Source organism: Stenella coeruleoalba (assembly GCF_951394435.1).
Source record: "Stenella coeruleoalba genome assembly, chromosome: 2".
Classification (NCBI taxonomy): Eukaryota; Metazoa; Chordata; class Mammalia; order Artiodactyla; family Delphinidae; genus Stenella; species Stenella coeruleoalba.
The window spans coordinates 87090704-87117071 of record NC_137147.1 but is presented as its reverse complement, the minus strand read 5'-3'; the positions used below and the strand labels follow the sequence as shown (position 1 = coordinate 87117071).

Genomic DNA, 26368 nt, shown 5'->3' with positions numbered 1-26368 from the left:
TCCTGCCCTGTGATAGCACTTGATCTGACAAATCTTTTTTTTTATTCTCTCTTCTCGTTCCCTGCACTCAAGCAACTGAGCACTTGTGAGAAAACCACAGAGGAAAATTGATACCACTATAAGTTCACATTCACTGTCTTCTGTGGTCTCTCATGTTGCCTGGAAATTTTACAATGACTTTTCATGAGTCCATTCTTCTTTTTTTTTTTTTTGCGGTACGCGGGCCTCTCACCGTTGTGGCCTCTCCCGTTGCGGAGCACAGGCTCCGGACGCGCAGGCCCAGTGGCCATGGCTCACGGGCCCAGCCGCTGCGCGGCATGTGGGATCTTCCCGGACCGGGGCACGAACCTGTGTCCCCTGCATCGGCAGGCGGACTCTCAACCATTGCGCCACCAGGGAAGCCCATGGGTCCATTCTTTACAACATTTTAAACCTCCATTTTCCTCAAACCTTTATTCATCTCTTTACCCCCAACTGTTCTTGGATGACTTTACCTCCAACTTTATAAAGGAAGTAGAACCCATCTAATGGGCGCTCCTTCAGTTTCTCACATTAAATTGCAAACCCACTTTCCTGCACTCGTCTTCTCCATCTTCTGTCCTGTTACAATGGAAAGATTCCCTCCTCCTATGAAGGCCAGTCCTTCTGTGTGTACTCTGGACCCCATTCTTTCCCTCCTTCTCAGGGACCGTTTTCTGTTTCCTCTCTTTTCTAGATCTCTAGCCTCTTTTAAGTATTAGATCCACATCCAGCTAATCACGGTCCTAGCCATTCTAGCTCCTGAGTGTGTCTTGAATCTGCCCACTTGTCTTAACTCCTCTGTCATCACTGTGATCTATTCTGCTATCATCGCTTACCTGAACTAGCTTACCAGCCTCGTAATTGGTCTCCCCATATCTGTTCTTCCCCCCTCAAATCCATCATCTACGGAGTAGCCAGAGTGGTGGTGTTACAATGCATGTCTTATCAGAGTATAGCCAGGTATGAACATCTGGGGCAGGGTATGTCTTTTGTTGGTGCGGGAACTACCTTCTCCATGGATCATGTTTTCTCACTGTCACCCTGCCTTCTCTAACATCATCTCCTTGACAAATGTATATCAAGCTGTTACCTTCAAATTGTTGAAAGGGTTAATAATTTAAGTGTTCAGGGGGTTTACATGCATCCCATTCTCCCCACAGCTACTCTTCTGTGTCTGATCATATGGCTTCTCTGCATAAAACCCTTATTTAGCTTCTTCCCGCGCCTCCCTCACCCCAAGATAGAAGCTAAGAGTCCTTAGTAGCCCATAAAACGTGACCGCATCTGGCTCTTGCCAGGCTCTCCAGCCTCATCTCACACCACCTTGCTTCTCATTCACTATGCTTTAACCACCGTAGCCTTCTTTGTGCTTCTGCAACGTGACAGCCCTCTTTCCACATATACTCTCCATCCACACCTGCACTCATACTTTGCTTTCCTAACTTTTATGTATTCCCAGGGTCTCAGCCCAAGTCTTAATTTGTGGTGATGGTATGGTGAGTGATTAAAAACCTGGGCTTATGGTCACATTCACCTGGTTCACATTAAGCTCCACTGTTTGAACCTTACTTTCTGTATGTACAAAACTGGCTTCTATTTACCTCATAGGGTTGTTGAGAGGCTCGAATACCTTAGTTTAGGTAAAGTTTTTAGCACAGCATCTACAATGTAGCAGATAATCCATGCTTTTATCTCTACATAAAGCTAACTTCCCTTAAGGGTCAAATTTTTTTTAATTGACATAAACATTATATTAGTTTCATATATACAACATATATGTGTGTATATTGTGAAATGATCACCACAATCAATCTAGTTGACATCTACATACATAGTTACAGGTGGGTCAGATTTTTAAGGTTGACTTTATCAATCTGCCTTAAGCAATGGAGGTAAGGAGTCTGGGTCAGGGAAACTTATTGTCTATACTCTTTCTACTCTGTAACACCTCCATCCCATACCCCCTTCCATTTTTTAAAAAATATATATTTATTTTATTTTTGGCTGCGTTTGGGTCTTAGTTGCAGCGTGCAGGCTTCTCTCTAGTTGTGGTGCACAGGCTCCAGCACACGTAGGCTCTGTAGTTGTGGCGCTCAGGCTCCAGAGCGCATGGGCTCTGTAGTTGCAGCATGCAGGCTCTCTAGTTGTGGCGTGCGGGCTTAGTCGCCCCGCAATATGTGGGATCATAGTTCCCTGACCAGGGATCAAACCCGCATCCCCTGCATTGGAAGGTGGATTCTTAACCACTGGACCACCAGGGAAGTTCCCACCCCCACCCCCACCCCCACCGCCCTTCCATTTTTAACAGGAGCAATAATAACACAGATTTTGTTTGATCATCATTTTTTTTTACCATGACTATTGTTTTTAAAACATAGGCAATACCCAGGACACCTACTATGTGAAAGAACACTAGAAGACATTCCTATTGAAGGCCCTAAGGGGATAGATGAAGATGATCCTGTTAATTCTGACTACAACATGAAACTGACCAAGTTTTCCTTCCAAGTTGATCGGTACAGAAACCTCCTTTTTGGATTTACTTTATTATTTCCATTTTTTGTCATGCTGACACTGTACCTTTTCACTAAAAGTCTTTACAGAGGTAGACACTTTTATTTTCCTAATTGCATCTTTGCTTGATTTACTGCTTTACTTTGTGCCTTTCACTGTCACAGATGTAAGTTCTGCCCTATCTTCCAGGTCTTGGAAAGCCCAGCTGTCATCACTGAATGAAACAATAAAGAACTCCAAGCTGGAAGGTACCTGTTGTGCTCCGTGGTTCCAGGATATTTTGCATTTGGAGCCCCCTGAATCTGGTAACCACAGTACCAGTGTGCCAAACTGGGCCTTCACTCCACAGGATGTAATGTGCAGCCAGTATAGTTTTCCACAGAAAGGTCCTGTCAAGACCAGTGATTCAGGAAGATCATGGAAAAGAATACACATCAGTGAACAGGAGGAACCCCTTGAGCTTACATGTATGTCTGTGACAGGCTTCACTGCGCTGTTTACTTGGGCAGTTGAAAGGACGGGCTGTACCATTGTCCTGTGGGATTTGGAGACCCAGAGCATGCAGCGTTTTTCGCTGGGCAAGAAGTGTATTCCTGTAGACAGTGGTGGAGACCAGCAACTGTGCCTTGTTTTGACAGGTGAGAATGTCTTGTATCAGGTTGAAATCCATGCTGAGAGGTGCTCTCTTATCTGTTTTACTTCTGCTGCCCGGGTGGTGGTGGTGCCTACTCCTCTAAGCCTAGGCTTTGATGGAGAAAATTTGGTGTTACTCTCAGTAATGTTGTCTCATGTGTTTTTTTTTTTGTTTTTTTTTTTTTTTTTGTGGTACGCGAGCCTCTCACTGTTGTGGCCTCTCCCGTTGTGGAGCACAGGCTCCGGACGTGCAGGCTCAGCGGCCATGGCTCACGGGCCCAGCCACTCCGCAGCATGTGGGATCTTCCCAGACCGGGGCATGAACCCGTGTCCTCTGCATCGGCAGACGGACTCTCAACCACTGCGCCACCAGAGAAGCCCATGTGTTTGATTTTTAATTAAGGTTATTTCTGCTCAGCTAAATGCTAGGACTGAGTCAGGAAGAGTTTAAGAGTAAGAAAGGTTGGTTTTAACCCAGCGAGTCATTCATGAGACTTCAGTCTGTACAGGCAAAGGATGCAAGCTGTTTGCTCGTGGGCCATGCATGAACTCAGATTCATTTTGTTTGGCCTACACTACCTAGGCTTTTTTTTTTTTTTTTTTTGGCAGTACGTGGGCCTCTCACTGTTGTGGCCTCTCCTGTTGTGGAGCACAGGCTCCGGACGCGCAGGCTCAGCAGCCATGGCTCACGGGCCCAGCCGCTCCGTGGCACGTGGGATCTTCCCGGACCGGGGCACGAACCCGCGTCCCCTGCATCGGCAGGCGGACTCTCAACCACTACGCCACCAGAGAAGCCCTACCTAGGCTTTTTAAAAAAGATTCTATTTATTATAAACATGTAAAATTAGAGGGTTTCACACGAAATCTGGAATTTCAGTTGTTACTGAAAAATTAAAAGCTCTGCCACACTGCCCCTCATCCCTCATAGTAATTTATGGATTGGAGCCAAATTTCAGTGCTCTTAGATGGGTTAGTTTCTTTCAGGTTAGGTTTTCTTGCACTTCTTCTCCCCACCTGTTTGGTCCCATAGGCATTTGGGTTTGGTGTGTCAGATATACATTGATTCAGCATTTATGCCATAACCTCCTATAAAACTACTGAGTGTTCTCATTGAACTAACCATGTGTTTCTTCTTCAGTATCTCAGTTTTGGTAATCATGTATTTCTTTGTGTCAAGAGCATGCTATTAATTGTTTTATTTTAGTAAACCAGAAATGTGACATCTCGGTAAATAGTTAAAGGTTCCAGGTATTGATTGTGCAATATAGTACAATGTAGAAAAGAGAGATTCAATGTTATTTCATAGGATGCATTGTTCTTATGAGCATTTGTCTTGCAGTTACTGTTTTAAAAAATAACATTCTTTGAAAAATTATGATGAATTTATTACTTAAGGGCATTAGTTACTAGTACCCAATAAATCTGTTTGTAATTACAGTGCTAAAGTATTGAGTAATTAGAAATTTCTGTCATAATCCTGAAACCTAACTCCTAATAATTTATTAAAGCTAACTTTTTTTCTTACAGAAGATGGACTCTCTCTGATTTTGTTTGGTTTGACTCAAGAGGAATTTTTAAATAGGCTAATGATCCATGGAAGTGCCAGCACTGTGGACTCTCTTTGCCATCTCAATGGTTGGGGGAGGTGCTCCATCCCCATACATGCGCTAGAGGTAACAGAATTAAATGTCTGTAGAACTTTGCTTGGTTATTTTCTGTCATCTACCCTTACTTGACTAACAATTTCGGAGATTCATTTAACCTAGCGGCAAAGGATCTGTGGCCTCTACCCATCCATTTGCTTAGTTTTGGCTGTTTTGTTACTCTAATTTTGCTTAGCAGTTTACCCTTTTTGGCTTTAAAAGATAAAAGATTATAATAAACACTATTTAAGAAAAAAAAGTTACAAGAGTTGGAGGCAACAATAAGCTGATGAGAATAAGTGAAGTGGAAACAAGCTATGGAAAGCTCGAGCAGGAGTGATCTCTTATTCCTACTCTATAGCCCCCAATCCTCTAATCCAGCTGTGGTAGTGACATACCTGAATTTATGTAGCATTTTATAGTTCACAAACAGTCTTTTTTATGCATTCTCTAAATTGTGCTAAAATAACCACATGGGACGGGTTGGGTAGTTTTTATTCATTTCATTTTACAGATGAAAAACGTAAGGCTCAGAAGGGTTGAGTGAGTGGCCCATAGCCATACTAATAAGGCAGGGTCTAAAATCAAAATCAGGGCACTTTCTACTGTACCACACAGCCCAGCAAGGTCGAAAACTGGAAAATGTTATGTACCAGACTGTTTTTTTAGTGGCAGCTTTATTGAGATATAATTTACATACCATAAAATTCACCTATCTAATGTACAATTCAGTGGGTTTTAGTATATTCAGAGTTATACAACGATCCTGTCTAATTCCATAACATTTTCATCACACCAAAGAGAAACAGCATACCCATTGGCAATCACTCACAATTCCTCACAAACCCTAATTTCCAAACAGTTAATCTCGTTTCTGTCTCTGGATTTGCCTATTCTGACAATTTCATATAAATGGAATTATAAAAAATGTGGCCTTTCATGACTGGCTTCTTTCAGTTGGCATGTTTTCAAGGCTCATCCATGTAGCATGTGTCAGTACTTCATTCATTTTTATGGCTGAATAACATTCCATTATGTGGATAAAGCAGATGTTTTTTATCCATTCATCAGTCGATGGACACTTAGGTGGTTTTTCCTTTTTGGCTGTTAGGAATTATCCTGCTATGAAAGGTGGTGTACTAGTTTTTGTGTCGTCATGTGTGTTTATTTCTCTTGGGTGTACACCTGGCAGTGGAATTATGAAGTCATTTAACTTTCTGAAGAACCACCGAACTGTTTTCACAGTTTCACAGTGGTTACACTATTTTACATTCCCACCAGCAATGTATGGGAGTTCCTGTAGCTCTCCATTCTAACCAAAACTTGTTATTGTCCAATTTTTTATTATCATAGCCATCCTACTAGCTCTGAAGTCAAAGTGAAGTGGTATCTCATTGTGGTTTTGACTTGCATTTCCTAATGACTAATGTGTTGAACATGTTTTCAAATGTTTATTGGCCATGTGTGTATCTCTTTGGAGAAATGTCTACTTAAATCCTTTGTTCATTTTGGAATTGAGTTATTTGTTTTTATTTTTGAATTCTAAGAGTTCTTTCTATATTCTAGACCTTTATGAGATATATGATTTGTAAATATTTTCTTCTGTGTGTGGGTTGTCTTTTCACCTTCTTGATGGTGTCCTTTGAAACACAAAAGTTTTTAATTTTGATGAAGTTAGTTTACCTTTTTTTTTGTTTTTTGGGGTTTTTTTTTTTTTTTGGTCACTTGGGCTTTTGGTGTCATATCTAAGAAATGAGTGCCTATTCTGAGGTCATGAAGATTTACTCTTATAAGAGTTTTATAGTTTTAGCTCTTACGTTTAGGTCTTTGATGCATTTTGATTAATTTTTATGTATGGTCAGTGGAAGGGACCCAACCATTTTTTGTCATGCTGACACTGTACCTTTTCACTAAAAGTCTTTACAGAGGTAGACACTTTTATTTTCCTAATTGCATCTTTGCTTGATTTACTGCTTTACTTTGTGCTGGACAAATGGTCCAGCACCATTTGTTGAAAAACTTACCTTTATATACTAGAAAATATTTATTGTAGAAAATTTGAGAATAGGAGAAAAAAGAAAATTAGTCTCTTACAAATCTATTATTCGGAAGGAATAGTGTTTACTCTTAGGTTATTTCCTATAGTTATTTTTCCTAAATATTAATGTTAATAGTCAGATGCTAGCTCATTAATTTTCTTATCTATAGATAAATATTGTTTATTATTTCCAGTTTATGGGTGAGGGAACACAGAGAGGTTGTGAATTCTAATACAGATATACTTGGACACTGAGCAATAGCACCAGGGTTTGAACCCAGGCAGTGTGACTGTAAAGCCTCTGTCTTTATACATAGTGTGTCCGTGTAGTGAGTTTAATTAGGATGATGTGGTATTACAGCATTGTTTTGGCCTTAGTCTCCCCCCACATACAAACGAGTGAATTTGTTGAGACTCAGGTATAGCCTAGTAAGTACTCAGTTTCATAAATGTTCCATGTGTGTGAAAATTGAAAGTGCATTTTCCAGTTGTCCCAGTGGTACTTCAGTCAGAAGTAGTTAGAATTTTCATACTTTCCTCAGTTTCTCTTAACCTCTCTTAACTCATGTCTTTGGATAATTCCTTTATATCACTCTTTCAGCTCATTACTTCTCTTTTCAGCTATATCTAATCTGGTATTAAATACATCCACTGAGTATCTGGTTTCAATTTTTATTTTTTTAATTTCTAGAATTACTATTTGGCCATTATTTTTAAATGTGTTATTTTGAAATTTTTCAAATTTATAGAAAAATTATAAAAATAATAAAATGAGCATCCATTTACCTCTCCCATTTACCGACTGTTAACATTTTGCCACATTTGTTTTAGCTGTATGTGTACTTCTTATTTTTGCTGAACTATTTGAAAGTTGCAAACTTTGTAACTTTTCATTCTAAGTACTTTAACATATATCTCCTAAGAGCAATAATATTCTTATTTAACCATACATAGTATAGTTTTTCCTTTCACTACCTAGTGCAAAGGTGTGGTTTGTTTATGGTCTCCCTCTGGTGGAGTAATTTTTCTAGTTCATCTTCTTTTGGCGATTGTCACTGTGCATAGACCCTAGGTTTATCCTCTTTCTTCTTCCTTCACACATAACTTTCACCAATACCTCTCACCTAGCCTGCCTGGCCTAGCACCCAGAACTTCAGCCCATTGATTCTCAGTGTGGTCCCCAGACCAGCAGCATTACCATCTCCAGCAGATTTATTAGAAATGTAAATTTTCAGGCCCCAACCCAGACTTAGGGAATCAGAATCTCTGGGGAATGGGCTCAGCAATCCACATGTTAACAAGCTCTCCAGGTGATTCTTAGGCACAGTGCTTTAGGCTAGGCATGGGAAACTTTTTCTGTCAAGGACCAGAGAATAAATATTTTAGGCTTTCCAGGAAGATTTCTGTTACAAATACTCAGATATGCCATTATAGCCATTGACAATAGGTAAATGAACGGATGTGGCCGTGTTCCCATAAAACTTCATTTACAAAGACAGGCAGGAGTTGAATTTGGTTGGTGGGCCCTGTTTTTCAGCCCCTGCTTTATTTAGGTCGTCAGAGATTTGTTTATACTCTCTGAGGATTTTTCTCTTTCTTTCCAGTTCAACTGAGCGTTTAAAGGTATATTTTATAAACACACACACGTAACTGACCCTTGAACAACATGGGTTTGAGCTGCGCTGGTCCGCTTGTATGATGACTTATTTTCAATAGTGAGTACTACAGTACTGCACAATCCAAGGTTGGTTGAATACATGGATGTGGAACCTCTGATTCAGAGTGATGACTGTAGAGTTATACATGGGTTTTTCACTGCACGGGAGGATCAGCGTCCCTAACTCCTGAGTTGTTCAAGGGTCAACTGTATATATATTTTTAAATCTGTGATTTTTACGTGTTCTTTATAGAAAACTTTCCTCAGATGCTTACTTTAGAAATGGGAGTCTGTATTTAGCCTGCTTTTTCAGTTTAACTTTTTATCATACTGCTTTAACATTTTAATTAAAATAGACGATAACTGTGAGGGTGATCCCTGAGTACCTAGCTTTGAATGGTGTTAGAATTACAGAATGGTAGAACTAAAGCAGAACTGAAGTTCAGAAAGGTTACAGAGACTTGCCCCAAGTCATATGGTCATTGTCAGAATCCTCACTAGAACTCAGGTACTCTTGCAAGATAAAGATAGCCTTGTGGGGACTTCCCTGGTGGTCCAGTGGTAAAGAACCTGCCTTCCAATGCAGAGGACGCGGATTCGATCCCTGGTCAGGGAACTAAGATCCCACATGCTGCAGGGCAACTAAGCCCGCACGCCACAACTACTGAGCTCACGTGCCTCAACTAGAGAGCCTGCGTGCCACAAACTACAGAGCCCACGTGCTCTAGAACCTGCACACCACAGCTACAGAGCCCACGCACCCTGGAGCCTGCGCACCACAACTAGAGAGAGAAAACCCGCATGCCCCAACTAGAGAGAAGGCTGTGCGCTGCAACGAAGAGCCTGTGCGCCGTGATGAAAGATTCTGCATGCCTCAGTGAAGATCCCACGTGCTGCAACTAAAGACCTGATGCAGCCAAAAATAAATAAATAAATAAACATAAATCTTAAAAAAAAAAAGATAGCCTGTGTCTCTTTGTGTTAGTACATTAAGTTGTAAAGTTTAAAAAATCTGTATCCCAATTTTTTTTCCTATTGTAATTTTTTTCTGATTTTCTACCACCTCAGGCAGGAATAGAAAATCGTCAGCTGGACACAGTAGATTTCTTTTTGAAGAGCAAGGAAAATCTTTTGAGTCCATCCTCAAAATCTTCTGTACCTGATCAGTTTGATCACTTTCCATCCCATTTATATTTAAAACGTAAGTAGTGTAGAGACTTCTACATTTGTATTTATCATCTTTCCTTTTTAATCACTTTCAAATTATCGTTGTGTTTTCTGATGACTTATTTATTTGCCAGGAGTCAGTCATAACATTTTATTTACTTTCTGGAATCTTGAGATAGTTGTGAGAATCTATAAATGTTCTTATCATATGCGTTGATTATTCATATCCTGTACTGTGCTTTGTATCTTTGGTATGCAAAGAAGAGATGATCTTTCAAATTCAAGAGCATTTTATTCAAAAGAGAATAAACTTCATTTGCAAAAATTTCCAGCTCTTGCAGTTGTCTGAGATATTGATGTATAGTGGCAGTGCAGCTGGCTGAGTTGGGGACTGGGACTTGTTATAAGACTTTTCAGCCTGACTCTTCTGCTTTTTTGCTACATTAGCAACACTTCTTTTCAAGACTTTGGCTTTCATTTTTAATAAACGGGAGCTCTGCTTTTCTTCTTGGACCAGGTAGTCATGCAAATCCTCTCTTTAGAGGACAGGGTAATAAAGTGTGTTTTCCCTTGTACATGAAGTTTTATAATCTGCTTTTTTTTTTTTTCACTTGATAATATGTTACAGACATCTTTCTTGATAATGATAGATATACCTATTATCTATGGTGGCATAGAATTTCATTGTATGGGCTGTACCATAATTTACCCAACCAAACTCCTATTACACATTAGGTTGATTCTAATTTTTACTATTATTGGCAATGTGCTATAAATGCAGTGTGTTTGTGTGATTTCACATATGTACAATTATTGGGATTAATTTCTAGATGTGGAATTCACAGGTCAAAGAGACACACAATTTACATTCTTAAATTTTTTTTATAAATTATCCTCCAGAAAAGTTTCACCAATTTGTACTCTTAAGTGGAGAAAATGACAACCTACTTTTTCTATCAATTTAACGTTAGTCCTTACTGACAATGTGGATTAGAAATTTTATTTTTTAAAAACATTCTCTTTTGTTTTGCGTGCAGAGTTTGGTCTCCTCCCTCTTGAATTGCTAACTTTTTTATGCTCCATTGTTTTTTTTAAGCCTGCTTGAATTTATAGAGAAAGGCCTGGTTTGTGGTGTTGAGGGGGACTCCATCAATGATTATATGGTCATTACTCACTTCTGCTGTTGGGTGGTCGGTGATTACTCCTTATTCCACTCTCAGCTGCACTGCTTTTCCTTAAAGAGTGGGGATGGATCTGGAAACAAGAAGCATAGGACTAACTTTACCTGCTTTCTCAGGGTAAAATCCATGTTTCCCATCATTCTCACACAGGTACAATTCTAGAGGTGGGGCCAATGCTAAGATAAACAGGAATCATTTTATTTATTTGAAGCTGGCAAATAGAGGATTCAGGGGCCTTGCTTTCACCTGTGTGTTTAAGAGAATGGTTTTGGAATCAGACAGGCTTAAATTCAAATTTTGTCTGTACTTTCAAATTAGCTTGGACAAGTTATTTATCCTCGCTAAACCTCAGTTTCCTCATCTGTGGAAAGGGGGCTATAACACCTACCTCTCAGGTTGTTAAATGGAATAAATGAGATAGCATTTATAAAACACCACCTACGGTACTTAAAATATAGTAGTTGGGCAGCAAAATCGTAGTTACTAGTCGTACCGGTAAATGATGACTAGTAGTAAGTAGAGTAAGTAGCTAAAGTAGAGTAAGTAGCTAAAGTTTGCAAGTAATGAGACTTCATGAAAGTTTTGTGAGCTTTTCGAGAATAAGACATTAGTCTTTGTCTTATGTTTTAAGATATTGCAGCATGGTATTTCTGGATAGGTTAATTTTACTGGGAGTATCCTGGTGTTCTTCATGTTCCTTTCTTTGATTTTTCCTCAGATGTGGAAGAGCTGACACCAGCATTGGATTTACTTTGCTCAGCAATTAGAGAAAATGATTCTGAAACCCAGAGCAAACACTTTTCGGAACAGTTGCTTAATCTTACACTGTCTTTCCTTAACAAACAAATAAAGGAGCTTTTTATTCACAATGAAGGTAAGAACAGCAGCAAAGAAGGGGATAATTAGCCCATTCTTATGTCAGGACAGAGATATAAGTGGTCCTATTGCGTGAGAGAGCGTAAGCCGGGGAGTGCCGTTTGCTTAGGTTGGGTCAGTGTGTAACTGAGTGAGTGAATTGGGTTTTAATACTGGGAAATTTGGCAGAAAGAACTAATCATTGTGAAGAGGGTGAAAAGGGTTATATTAAAACATGGACGTACTTGTAAATAGGAGAAAGCTCAGAGATTTTTTTGTTTGACATGAAAACGCTGAGTTTGAATTTTGCCATTTTGTAAACTTCTTTATGATAGCTCAGAGTTTATTCTGTCTGTGCGCACGCACACACACACACACACACACACATTTATGTATATGAAATTGGCACGTTGGTGTTTTCCATAGGGCTAGATGAACATCTACAGAAAGGAGTGAACATTTTGACCAGCTACATTAATGAACTTCGAACCTTCATGATAAAGTTTCCTTGGAAGCTAACAGATGCTATAGATGAATATGATGTAAATGAAAATGTCCCCAAAGTAAAGGAGAGCAATATATGGGAGAAGCTCAGCATTGAGGTAAATATGAGTAATTATCACTTCTTTTATTTGCCAGACTTAGAGGATCTGAGAAAATGATAGAAGAAACAGAATTTAGAATCTGAACACTTGTGATTCAGAATCTTTGGCAAGGGTTTTAGGTTTTATAGATTTTTGGATCTCTGGGCACAACTTCAAATTTATGTCTGCAAGTTTCATTTACTTAATTCAGAACACAGATAGGCTCCCTCTTTATGCCAGATCTGCCCATTTGGATCCAGGGACAAACACCTGACCCCAAACTCATTGTGAACTGTCACTCCTTCAGTGTCTAGGGCCTGGCACTTTGGACTTATGCATTCTGCCTGACCCTTGAATAAATCAAATTGCTGCTGTTGATTCTATCTTAGGAAAATTTTATGACATTATTGCTTAGAAGTATATTCGAGTCTTATCTCAGATTCTAGTTAAGATATTTTGTAAATTAAGTTTCCTGTATTTATCAACTTGCCTTTCTTTGTATAGTGTAAGTTAATACAGCCAAACTCTGATTCTTTTTTCTGACTAGGGACTGGAAGAATTCCTCTAACCTCTTGGAGAGTGTTGGCATTGGAAAGACAAAGGCCAGAATAGCTTAACCCAGAGGATCAGAATTGATAGGGTTTGAAAGTTGATAAGGCTGAGATGCTGCCAGGTTCACAAGACTGCTCTTCCTGGGGTGGAAGGGTAGGGAAGTACCTGCTGTGACTGCATTTTCTGTCTCTTAATCATTCTCTAGCCAAAAATTACTTGATTTTCTTTCCACTCTTTAGGGCTTCCCTCTTCCCGTCTCCTTTGCAGGTTTCATTCATTTCCTGTTTTCCCCTCTTTTAATGTGCTCCATGGCTTCATCCATGGTCTTCTGTTCTTTTTACTCATATTCATTGATTTCTAATTTTGGGGGAGGTTACAGTCCACTTTGATGAAAGCAGTGGATGCTGTCTCCAAGAACATGCATATGAATACATGTTCTTTTTAAAATATGTATATCTTCCTAAAATATATATATGATTATATCACCCTTGCTTTTAAGATCCTTCAGTGGCTCTGCATAAGTTTCAGGATAAAATCCATCTCACACACACAATGCCCTTTATGATGGAACCTTTGCTTTTCTTTCAAGTCTCGCCTGCTACTCTCTTCAGCTTTTTCTCCAGTTATATTAAGTAATTTGGAGTTCTCTGAATGCTTGATAACTGTTTCTTGCCTTTATGCCTCTGCATATAATATTCTCACTTTTTGGAACACATGTTCTTTTTTCAATAAATGTATGTAACACATACTTGTCTTTAAAACTTTTACTTTATCAGTCATCTCTACTAGGAAACCTTTTTTTTTTTTCATCTCTCTTATTTAGATGTTCCTTTTCTGGACCCTCCTCTCTGGAACCCTGGGATACCTATATCATCACCCTTATCATACAGTACTATAATCAGTCTTTATTTGCATTTCTTGTACTAGTCTAAAACCTCCTAGAGAGCAGAGTCCATCTTTTGGTCAATTCATGTCCCCTGTGCAAAGCCCCAAATCTAGTAGAAGGTTTTTGGTAAAAGTCCCTTATTGAGGTACTCAGTAAATGTATAAGTCCCATGTTGATAGTCATAATAAGGTAATAAAGAGGGACTCAAAAAGCAAATATTTTTTTTCCTTCCTTCTTTCCTAGGAAGTTATTGCCAATGCCATTTTAAACAACAAAATACCAGAGGCACAAACTTTCTTCAGGATTAACAGTCATTCTGCTCAAAGACTCGAGGAGTTGATTAGAATAGGCCTAGATTTGGTCTTTGACAATTTGAAAAAGAATAATATAAAGGAAGCCTCTGAGCTTTTGAAGAATATGGTAAGTGGCATAATCTGTTTGATCATAAAGTCTCTAATGTAAGAGAAGTTCTCTTATGTATTTAATATAATTTCTGGTTGATATAAAAATTGATTTGTATTCATAGATGTGTCACAAACTAAGAAATTTGTGTAACTTTTACTAAGAAATTATGACAGTAATACTGGGAAACATTCTTTGGTACTAAGAACTTTCTTGAAGAAATTTTTGATTGGAATTTCCATCATTTGTTCTCTGTTAGATTTGGTACTTTGGTTAGAAGGAGACAGTATTTCTCATAAAAGATTTCACACATGTCAGAGCATGCACAGGACCTCATTATTTGTTGGGGGACATTCTTTATTGTCCGTGTGACCTCTTATATCTCCATTTGAACTTTCCAATGGCTTTTACCTTTACTTTGTGTTCCATGGTTTTACTTCATTTGAGAAGGGAATGTCCTAGAGGTGGGGTTCCTGGACAAAGCTGAGATCTGGGCCTCATCTGCGTGGTTGAGGTCTTGCCCACGGTAACTTTCTGAAGTTCAGAGGAGTAAAACTATGTAAAGGTTGTTATTTACACAGACTTTTGTCTTCAAGTGAATCATCATAACAGATAGCTGTAGTTTTGGTACTATGGTAGCCTGGCATTACCCTGAATTGTTCTGTGTGCTGCCTTTCTTCTGGCAAACAAAGTGCCTTAAGGACTTTAGGGATAGGCAGTAAATATGCATGATAGATGTAGAAAATGAATGTTTACAAGAGCTGAAAAGTTGTGGAATTCTAACAAGGCGTATGTCTATACTAGACTACTTCTGTATTTAACATATATTTATGTTCAAAATAGCTCCATTACAAAATGTAAGTTTTCTTGATTTTCTATGTTTACTTCAGGGCTTTAATGTAAAAGACCAGTTGCTCAAGATATGCTTCTATACAACTGATAAAAACATACGGGACTTTTTGGTAGGTAAAGGTGAGACTAAGTAGTTTACATTTTCTAGTAAATGTTGGTGAAATTTCAAAACGAATTATTTTAATATTCAACTAATACCCAGTAAGTAAAAGTATGACAACTCTTTTGTCTTTTTAAATGATCATTTTGCATTTGTGGTAATGGAAAATTTGTGTGAATACATACATTGCCTCAAAAATTCAAAACATAATTCTTAAATGATATTTAAAATCATGACATTTGTTTTGCAAATGTTCTTGATTTTTGTGAGGTCACTGCTTTAATTACTTTTTTTTAAATTACTTTTTATTCAAGGTTGAAATTTTAAAAGAAAAAAATTATTTTTCTGAAAAAGAAAAAAGAACTATAGACTTCGTGCATCAAGTTGAGAAGTTTTATTCAGGACATTTCCAAGAAAATATGCAGATCCAGTCTTTTCCCAGGTAGTCTCATTAGCCCCCTTTTTATAACATGGGAAGAATATTGTAGACAAGGCTTAGCTTATAACTGTTAGCATGGCCTTCTTATGTGGAACTGAGCTTACATTCCTTATGAAGATAAAATTTGTATCATCTAGAAGAGACTTAGGAATTCCCTGTCATTTCAATATGTGCGTAATCAGATATATATTTTTAAGATAATAAATACAAAATTAAGAGTATTGAATTTTGTGTTCCCCAAAAGAGTAGAACTTCTTGAACAGAGAAAAAGGAATGATGCTTTTTCCTCCAAAATTAAAAAAATTTCTTATCACTCTTTTAGGTATTCGATAAAGGAACAAGATTTTTTCAAGCACAAGTCTGTTTTGGACTCATTCCTTAAATATGATCATAAAGATACAGATAAACTTAACAAGCAAGATCACAGAATTGTGTTAACTTGGGCTCAGTGGTGGAATCAACTAACACAAGAATCCATCCTTCTCCCCAGGATAAGTCCAGAAGGCAAGTGTGAAAGAGCCTAAAATCTGAGCATAGTGAATGAGGATTAAATAAGGCATTGGTATTTGAATATTTTGGTGTGTCCTCATTTTAGAATTCCTTTTGGGGAAAAAAACATATTCAGTTACTTTAAAATGCAAGTCATTACATTGAGATTGAGCCCTTATTCTTGAGGTTTTTGTAAGGGATTTATAATGTGATAGCGAAAGAGAAAAGTCCAGTGGTTCAGTGAATTGAGATTTCAAGGCTAAGAGTTCTCTTCCCAGCCTCAGAGTGACATTCTTTGTTTTTCCAAATAGTCTTTGGTTTCTTCCTATTTAAACTGAGGATCTGTATCATACCAGGGCTCTGGGGAATAACTAACACTGGCAAACAGTGGTAATTCATAGGGTGTCAAATTCATGTTTATTATTACAGCCAGAGTTTTTATTTATATTAAGGAAAAGAAAAGGGAAAAGAGGGCTAATATATCGATTATAAAATGAACAACACCACAAAAGAGGAAAATAGTAAAAGAAGCAGAGGGCCTGAATAATTCATCTGTTATATAGATATTTGTCCAGATCATCATATTTACTCAATTAGTGTTGAACTTTGTGTCAATAATCATCATTCATTGCTATTTTAAAATGTATTTTCTTCTTAATGTAGAATACAAATCATATTCTCCCGAAGCCCTCTGGAGATACCTCACAGCTCGCCATGATTGGTTCAGCATTACCTTGTGGATTGGAGAATTTCAGACCCAGAATAGATTTGCCTCACTTCAGCAGAACAAATGGCCCCCTCTGACTGTGGACGTTGTTGATCAGAATACTCGCTGCAACAACTACATGAGGAATGAAATTTTAGATACGCTGGCCAGGTACTGTAAACTGTGGGGATGTGTAAAAGGAAGAACAATAAAATACAGTGGTGCAACTTTTCCTCTGAAATGCCATAAATCCAATGCAACATTGTTTCATAATATTGATATTTTAAAATTGAAAGGGCATTATTGTATATTGAGGTTTTAAAATCACATGTATTTAACATTAGGTAGTGAATAGGCTCTCAAATTCTACATGAAGGTTCTTGCCAAAACACTGTATATGCTTTGGGGTAGAAATGGTAAGCTATCCATGGGGATACAAGGACCAAGTGACAAGAGCTTGCGATGAGGATACCTTAGTATCCTATAATGTTTCCCACTCTTCTCAGTACTATCACTGCACCCGTACGCCATGTATGGCCTTGAACTAAAGAGGACAGCTCAATTAAGAAAACAGAGGAAGTATCACTTGAAGTGATAACTGAAGACTTTAAACTTTTTTTTTTTAATTTATTTATTTATTTTTGGCTGTGTTGGGTCTTCGTTTCTGTGCGAGGGCTCTCTCTAGTTGCGGCAAGCGGGGGCCACTCTTCATCGCGGTGCACGGACCTTCTCACTATCGCGGCCTTTCTTGTTGCGGAGCACAGGCTCCAGACGCGCAGGCTCGGTAGTTGTGGCTCACGGGCCCAGTTGCTCCACAGCATGTGGGATGTTCCCAGACCAGGGCTCGAACCCGTGTCCCCTGCATCGGCAGGCAGATTCTCAGCCACTGCGCCACCAGGGAAGCCCAAGACTTTAAACTTTTAATTCATTTCTAAAAATAATTGTTAGCTTGAATCATGTGAACTTGCCGTTTGTAGAGGTGAAAAATGGTTGAATATCAGCAATTTCATAGAGCTCAACCTATCTCCCTAAGCTGTCAAAATAATGAGACTTAACATATTTGTTAATTTTTAAGTTTCTTAAAATTATTTCCCATGTATTCTTTTATATTTATACTTACTGGGGAAGTATAACTGTACTGTCCTACCCAACTTAAAGATGTGGAGAGGGAGATCTAAAGAAGTTAAGAGCTTTGCCTAACCCAGTTACTTACAGGCTTCAATCATTTTACCCCTGACTTTCTAGTTACTGTTCTTTTCATTGCACTAAATCCTTTTCTTCTTGTTTGCTAAAAGTAGACTTTTGTATAACTTGTATGCTTATCAAATATTTTGCTTAATACTTGATTGTTTATAAAGATAATATGTATGTGTTTTAACATGAATTATGACAATAATGAATTAGTGAGATCTACTGTATTAACAGATTAAAGGGAAAAAATCATACCACCCTGATAGATACAGAAAAGCATTTGATAAAATTCAACATCTATTTATAATAAAACCTATTAGCAAACTAGGAATAGCTGCAAACTTCCTTAACTTTAAAGAGATGTTAACAAAAAAATCTTCCAACTAATATTATACTTAATGGTGAAACATCACAAGCATTCTCTTTAGATTTGGAACAAGACAAGCCTGCTATCAATTCTTCCCAAGTTGATCTTTAGATATAGTGCAATCTCAATGAAAATCCCAGCAATGGATTTGACAAGCTGATTATAAATGTTTATATGGAAATTCAGAGGGTCAAGAACAACCCTGAAAAAGAAGAACTTGCCCTACCAGATATTAAAACTTACTCTAAAGCTATAGCAATTAAGACAGAAGAGTGAGCATAGAAACACTTTTTTTAAAAAATTATTTTTATTGATTTATTTTTGGCTGCATTGGGTCTTCGTTGCTGCGCACGGGCTTTCTCTAGTTGCAGTGAGCAGGGGCTACTCTTCATTGCAGTGTGCGGGCTTCTCATTGCGGTGGCTTTTCTTGTTGTGGAGCACAGGCTCTAGGCATGCGAGCTTCAGTAGTTGTGGCATGTGGGCTCAGTAGTTGTGGCTCATGGGCTCTAGAGTGCAGGCTCAGTAGTTGTGGTGCATGGCACCACATGGCATGTGGGATCTTCCCAGACCAGGGATTGAACCCGTGTCCCCTGCATTGGCAGGCAGATTCTTAACCACTGTGCCACTGGGGAAGCCCTGAAACAGACATATATGTATGCTCACCTTATATATGACAGAGGTGGCACTGCAGAACAGTCTTTTTGGAGGAAAGAATAGTCTTTTCAACAAATGGGGTTGGGATAACTAAATAGCTATATGGGGGAAATGAAATTGGACCCTCTGCCTTATATCATGCATAAAATCAATTCCAGGTAGATTTTAAAACCTAAATGTAAAATGTAAAAATTATAATGCTTTTAGACGGTAGGGAAGAATATCTTCATGACCTTGGGAGTAGGGTGGGCTTTCTAAAAGGCCTGGCAGGGCAAAGGAAGACAGCAGTTACTGAGACCAAGGGAGCTGCCTGGCAGGAGTTGTGTCTCTTAGTGGAGAATGTTAGCCAACCTGCTGTCACCTCACACAGAGAGCGCCAAGGTATCCCCATCCTCCCTTTTTCTTTAATTCTTATCTCCCGATGGGAGTCTCCCATAGGAGACGAAACCAAAACAGAAACCTGAGGGCACAGGAGTCTTCTAGAGCAACCCATACAGGTGAGCCTCCAGGGACACAGAGCCGGAGAGTAGAGCTTGGATCTGGAGGGGAAAGATACCAGCACACAGACATTTCACAAAAGAGGAAGCACAAATGGCCAATAAACATGTGAAATGTTCTTCCTCATTTGTAATCATGAAAATGGAAATTTATTTTACCAAAAATCTAGGAACAATGACCATCAAAGTTAGAGCAGATAAGTAAAATGTAGTATAATCGTACAGTGGAACACTATATAACAATGAAAACTAAAAAACTATAGCCATAGGTATCAACATGGATAAATCACACAATGTTGAGTAGAAGAAACAAGACAATAATATATCTAAGATGTTCCCTTCTTATATAAAGTTTGAAATAGGCAAAACCAAACCTTATATTATTTGGGGTTACACACATGGGTGGTAAAACTATATGGGTGAATAAAAGTAAGGGAATAGTTATCATGAAAGTAAGGATAGTCGTTACCTCTGAGGGCAAAGCACATGTAAAGGGGGAGGAATACACAAAGGACTTCTAGGTACAGTGTTCTGTAATCTGGGTGGTGGCTATGCAGTGTTTCTCTAAACTCCACATAATATGTTCTCTGTACTCCTTTAATGGTATGTATGATGTATTTAACAGTAAACTTATAAAAAATATTTAAATGCAAATTTCTATTCTTTAATGGTTGGTCTATTTAAATCATTCTGCTTTAATTTCTTAATGATTTTGTTTGGATATTTTGGTGAATTCCTCAGTGTGTAAAGCATCTAGCTTCAAGATTTAACCACTGTTGCCACACTGGATTGTACAGTTTCAGTAAAAACAAAGTAATCGAGGTGGCTTAGTTTAGGTTTTTGAAATATTTAATATAACTCGAGACTGTCATTACTACATTAAAATACTACAGTGGTGCAGAAACCTTTATTGGAAGCTAGCAAAATATGTGTGTCTGAACATATTTATGGGGTAAGAATTGGCAGTATTAATTTGTAAATACTTTTAACTAGTTGAGACTACTTAACAATGGAAATGATTTGGTCTGCTCTGAATATAGCAACTTTTTAACTTGCCATCTTTTATTTAAACCTGCCCAATAGGAATGGAATTTTTCTTACATCTGAACTAGAAGACTTTGAACTCTTTCTCAAAAGACTGAACCGTATTGGGGGCGTGATGCAAGATACCCTCCCTGTTCAAAACTATAGGTCCAAAGATGGTTGGGATTTCCATTGTCACTTCATTCTCTATTGTTTGGAACACAGTCTGCAGTATCTTCTTTATGTCTTTCTTGACTATTACAAGTGAGTACTAAGAATTAACTTGTCCTTGAGCAGGCCTTCATGTTCCCTCTTTCCGTACTACTTCTGAATGTGACTTTTAGGAAAATATTAAGCATTCTTGTGAGGAACGCTGATCTTTTTGAAGTAGTTCCTCCCACTCTAACATTTGGTACATCTTTTAGTTCAATACTGCATTCAACTAAATGCTTATTATGTGTTTTTTTGTGATGTTAATTCTGTAACATCTCTGTTAACCTTTTAAATAACCAGAAATTAGAAAGAAATGCTTTACAAGTTTAAAAGAGGGAGGATTCTAAAGGTTAACTTGGACTTCTTTGATATTTTCATTACCAAGCAAATGTTAAAAACTTTGAATTCATCGCCACTGCAAGGTATCTTAGAAATGCTCTAAAGCTTATATTTAGATAGACAGATATCAATATATATTGATATCTAAGATCAACCTGCAGTATTGTTATCTGTGGCCAGTGTTAATTGCTATTGGGTCAGTAATAATAAAAACAGTAGTAGTCTCTAACATATGAGTGCTTACAGTGTTCTTGACACTAGGCTTAGTACTTTACATGCATTATCTCATTTAATCTTCAGAAAACCCTGTGAGGTGGTTACTTACTCCTCCATTTCACAGATGAGGAAACTGAAGCTTTGAGAAAGACTAAGTGCCCTGTTTAAGGCGTACAGCTAGTAATTGGTAAAGCTAGATTTAATTATACTTATGTTTGATCCAGAACCCACATTCATGTGCTAGGGAGAACATTTTTATTTTATTTTGTGTAGTAAAGACTAGGAAGTCAAGCAAAGGGTGTATTTCTTGTTCATATCATTAAGACTTACTTTGAACACAGAAATGTTTTCCTGAAAGCTACTGGCAAGTGAAAGTTTAAAAGCTGTATTTTTAGAGGACCTGTTATGAGCCTTAACTGCTTAGTCCCAGCTTCTCTTGTAGTTACGTAAAGGTTTTCAAAAACCTCTTAAGTTTGAAAAAGCTAAAGAGCTTTTGTTGTTAAAAAAAAAAAAAAAAAAACCAATACAGCGTATCTTCAAGTGCAAAGATATCTGGTGGTAATCTTATACAGAGTTGGTAAAATTTCATCACAGTAGGAAATACATTTTAAGTGATATTATCCCTGTCTCTAAAATTCTCTATTTCCAGATCATAAGGCATATGTAAAACACAACACAAGACTGGGATTATATTGTGTTATATTTACTTTTTAATTACAAAGTTCTTTTTTTTTTATGCTAGTTATCCCCCGAGCAAACATGGTTGTAATTGTCTGTCTTATCCTCTATGTTAATCAGATAGGTTTTTTTTTGTTTGTTTTATATACAGACTTAGTCCTCCAAATTGTCCCTTTTTGGAAAAAAAAGAATTACATGAAGCTCACCCTTGGTTTGAATTTTTAGTCCAGTGTCGACAAGTTTCCAGTAATTTAACAGGTATGGGTGTATTGTATTAAATAATAAAACTTGCTTTGGATAAATAACTGGTCTGTTGAATGGAATTTAAATTGCGAACTCTTTGAATAAACTGTCTAGCTGTAGACAAATATTTGACCATAATCTAGACTCAAGCTTTATTTAAAAAGCAAAAGACCAAAAATGTTAGCCTCTTGACAGTGAAGAAAACCAGACTTGGAGCAGATAGCATGTGTGGTTATGTTGGCTATCTCTTACCCTACCAGTTCATCACAGGTTCCTGCTCTTTGGTAGACTGACACCCTGTTTCCATGAGGAGGTGGTCTGTCTTCCAAATGGCTGCCCTGAATCTTTCAGTAAGGAACTCCAATTGGAGTGAAAATAAATCCATAGTATATGTGGGATTGTTGTGTCTTCTCTCGTGGAGCCAATGATGGAGAGCCTTGCTCTGGTAATAATCAGGTAGAAAAACCCTGTGACCCCTGAGGGCTTAGTGGGTGTTATTCTAGAGGTTCAGGAAATGGGACAGGCCAAGCCACAATATACGCAAGGAGTGTCAACAGCCAATCTTTCACTTTTATGTAATGCCTGATTTCTTTCCTAATGAATAACTTTTTTCATAATGTGGGTTGAGGGGTTTTTGGTTTTGTTTTATTTTTCTGGTGATCATAAAGTAACATGTTTCATTGTTAAAAAATAATAATTAAAAAAATAGGAAGCCACAGACAACTGTCAAGATAACACCTCAATAGGTAGATAGCTTAAGTGAACAGGAAGATAGCTATCCGTAGGGAACTCTTGATATGTTTTAATATATTTTGTTCTAGTTATTTTCTCTATACTTTTTTTAAACCTAGTCAATATTGTATTTCATTCATCCAACAAATATTTATTTATCCCCTACCTGTGACAGTCTGTAAGTGCTAGGGATATAACCAGAAACATCTATGTATTTGTATAGTGTGTTTTTTCATATAGTAATTATAACATAAGAATTTTCCTATGTTTTTAGAGACAATGACCATTTTATGTCTACATAATATTTCATTGTATAGAAATACTCTTATTTAATTTACTATCCTCTCATTTTTTGACATTAAGGCTGTTTTCAATTTTTCCTGTTATAAATAATAATCTTGAGTATATTTGAACATAAAATTTTTGTGCTTGTTTCAGATTATTTCCTTAGTACAGATAGGTTCCTGGATATAAAATTCCTGGGTCTGGGGTTATGTGCATTTTGAAGGTTCTTTGTTTTTTTTTGTTTTTTTTTTTTTGAAGGTTCTTGATATAAGGCTAGATTGCTTTCCAGGAGGGTTACACCATTCTTTTCTGTAAGTCCCAGCTTCTGTGCACACTGACCAGCTCTGTGCTTGAGGATGAATATGTTTAAAAATCATTGCTGATTTGATAGGTGATATATGGCATCTAATTACTATTTTAATTTGCATTTCTTTATTGCTAATGAATTATATATTTTTATGTGTCAGACATTTATATTTCCTTGTTTGTAAAATGGTTATTTCTTTGGTCCATTTATCTGTTACAGTCAGTATTTTGGGCTTTTGTATTGATATGAGCTCTTTGTTGAAGGCATTAATTGTTAGGTTGTCATCTGTTGTTGATTTTTCCCCTTGTTCATTACTACCTTTCAATTTTCTTTGTTTGAATGGAAGTTTTTATTTTTATGTGGACAAATATTTCTTTTTTTTCCTTTGTGACATTTTCCCATTGCTCTTAAACTTAGAAAATCCTTCTTACTGTGGATAGAGTTAAAAATTAAGTTTCTTTCTCAGAATTATGTAATCCTTAGTTTAGTATTTCTCTCTCTCAAGGAGAAAAATGTACTCTCTTATTTTTCAGATCCCAAACTGATCTTCCAGGCTAGCCTTGCAAATGCTCAGATACTGATTCCCAGCAACCAGGCCAGTGTAAGCAGTATGCTATTGGAAGGACATACCCTCCTGGCCCTTGCTACCACAATGTATGCACCTGGGGGCGTCAGCCAGGTACAGACAGCACTTTTACCTGTTATGGCAAAATAGGACTGATTTTAAATTTAGCAGAAATATCGGTGGATTTTCTAGGTCTCAGTTGATATTAAAATATAACCACTTACAAGTATTTCATTAGATTAAAGAGCATAAAACAAGGGTGAATTTTTAAACTTTATATCGTATCCTCTTAAGTTGAAAGGAGACTGCTATAGTCAGCCCTCGATATTCGGGGGTTCTGCATCCACAGATATGGAGGGCTGACTGTACTACAGTATTTTATATGAGGGACTTGAACATCCTCGGATTTTGGCATCTGTGGGGGTCTTGCAACCAATCACCTGTGGATACCAAGGGGCGACTGAATGTTGTATAGTGATTTTTTTCCCGTTTATTTGTTCTCTAATACTCCAGGTTTGTTTTCAGGATAGAATCAAGATCTAATTGCTCCTTGGAGTAAGTATACTTTAAATCTGTGACTTGGGAATTATTCTCTGTTATTTGACCTCTTTGAGAGTTAAAAAGGAAATCATAATTTTTAGCTACCCTTAAAAACTCTTTTGAGGAATCCAGTGAAAAGTTGCCTGTCTCTGCTTTTTTGAAAGTATAGTGTGGCTGGTTAGAGGGAACTTAAGAATGCTGTTAAACATCTAATCTGCAAAAGTTTGTTACTGATGCTAGCTTAATTTAATACCACCTCTTTTAGATTGTTGCAGTATACCTTAACTTCATGGTTATTTATTCTTCCTGTTTTTGATCACCTGTCAGAAATCAGTCAGAATAACTTGAGACCTGAGAGGAAAGGACCTAAGAGTCATGTAGTCTAGTAGGTTTTTTTCTTGTAAAATATTTACTATTTAATATCTGAAATTTTTAAATATTGTAGTAGAGCCTTTTTTCAAACAGCTTTTCCTTATGCAGTTTGAAAACCACTGATCTAGCTGAACTTTCTAATTCAGTAGATGAGGAAACTGAAGCCTGCCTGATATTAAATATCTAGACCAAGGTCATACAGCTAGTTTGTCTTAGAACCAGAACTAGAACTATTGGCTACTGACTCCTTGTCCAGTGCTGTTTTCACTACCACCTATTATATCAAGCTAATCTTGTTTCACAGGCTACTTATGAAAAAAGGACTTAAATTTGGAGAAGAGAAAAACATTATTCTATACCATGTTATCTTTTTATTTAGGTTGTTCAGAATGAAGAAAATGAGAACTGTGTGAAGAAAGTAGATCCCCAGCTACTGAAGATGGCATTAACTCCTTACCCCAAGCTTAAAACTGCTCTCTTCCCACAGTACACTGCCCCTAGTGTCCTGCCACCAGATATTACACTCTACCACCTGATTCAGGTACAGTATTTAGGAGTATCAGTCAGCGTTCAGCCAGGAAAACAGGAACCACTCTGGGTCTTCCAAATGGAGGACATTTAATATAGGGAATTACTTACACAGAATGATAGCAAAATGGAGAAACCAAACGTGTGATGATGAGACAACCCAAAAATTAACAAAGAAGGAAGCAGTCAGCACCCCCTAAGGCTGCAAGAAAGTGGTGTTGTCTGAACCCAACAGCTGTAGCCTCTCTGGGAGCTAAAATCACAACCGGGCTACCTACTGGGAGCTGGGATGAGAGGGTAGGGCTGGAACCATGCAAGAGATGCCCTAGAAAATAAAGAAGGGGAAAATATCTTGGTTTCTCCCCTCTTGCCACCTTTAATCTCCCATGTTGTCTCTCATGGCTATACCTATCTGGTAGCCAGAGGGCAAGTGAGTTTGGGAAATGCAGTTCTCTGCAGTTCAGGGCAGAACATGGGAAAGGTAGAAATGGATCTGAGAGCAGACAGATAGTTGGCCAGCATACTTGTCTGCTACTTTCATTGAAAGCTGCTTCATTCTACCACTGATAATTTCTGTCTCTTCTCAGTGAATAGGGCTGTTTATTTATTTAAGTCACCTTTAGGACAAAGACCTCTTTAAGAATGTGAGAGACTTCCCTGGTGGTCCAGTGGTTAAGAATCCACCTTCCAATGCAGGAGATGCGGGTTTGATCCCTGGTCAGGGAACTAAGATCCCACATGCCGCACGGTCAGCTAAGCCTGTGTGACGCAACTACAGAGCCCGTATGCCTCAAGTAGAGGGAAGCCCACGTGCCACAACTAGAGAGCCCACATGCCGCAGCCAAAAACAATAAATTAAAAAAAAAAAAAATGTGAGAGAGCGGTGAACCCTCTTCCCA

General features: G+C 37.9%; 1 protein-coding gene across 7 annotated transcripts in view; it reads left to right on the top strand.

Moving 5' to 3' along the window:
* Positions 1-26368, top strand: part of SPG11 (SPG11 vesicle trafficking associated, spatacsin) — a 77056-nt gene that overhangs the window by 7644 nt on the left and 43044 nt on the right. For all 7 annotated transcript variants that reach the window (XR_013826976.1, XM_079912245.1, XM_079912244.1 and 4 more), the window contains 15 exons: positions 2400-2537; positions 2725-3173; positions 4696-4841; positions 9575-9707; positions 11573-11728; positions 12136-12311; positions 13975-14151; positions 15024-15095; positions 15400-15527; positions 15847-16028; positions 16677-16890; positions 20512-20715; positions 22049-22155; positions 23998-24143; positions 25321-25482. Coding sequence is in view for 6 of the 7 variants with exons in the window: in XM_079912245.1 (XP_079768371.1) it covers positions 2400-2537; positions 2725-3173; positions 4696-4841; positions 9575-9707; positions 11573-11728; positions 12136-12311; positions 13975-14151; positions 15024-15095; positions 15400-15527; positions 15847-16028; positions 16677-16890; positions 20512-20715; positions 22049-22155; positions 23998-24143; positions 25321-25482 (2590 nt within the window). In the remaining variant the exon portion in view is untranslated. The remainder of the gene's footprint in view (positions 1-2399; positions 2538-2724; positions 3174-4695; positions 4842-9574; positions 9708-11572; positions 11729-12135; positions 12312-13974; positions 14152-15023; positions 15096-15399; positions 15528-15846; positions 16029-16676; positions 16891-20511; positions 20716-22048; positions 22156-23997; positions 24144-25320; positions 25483-26368) is intronic.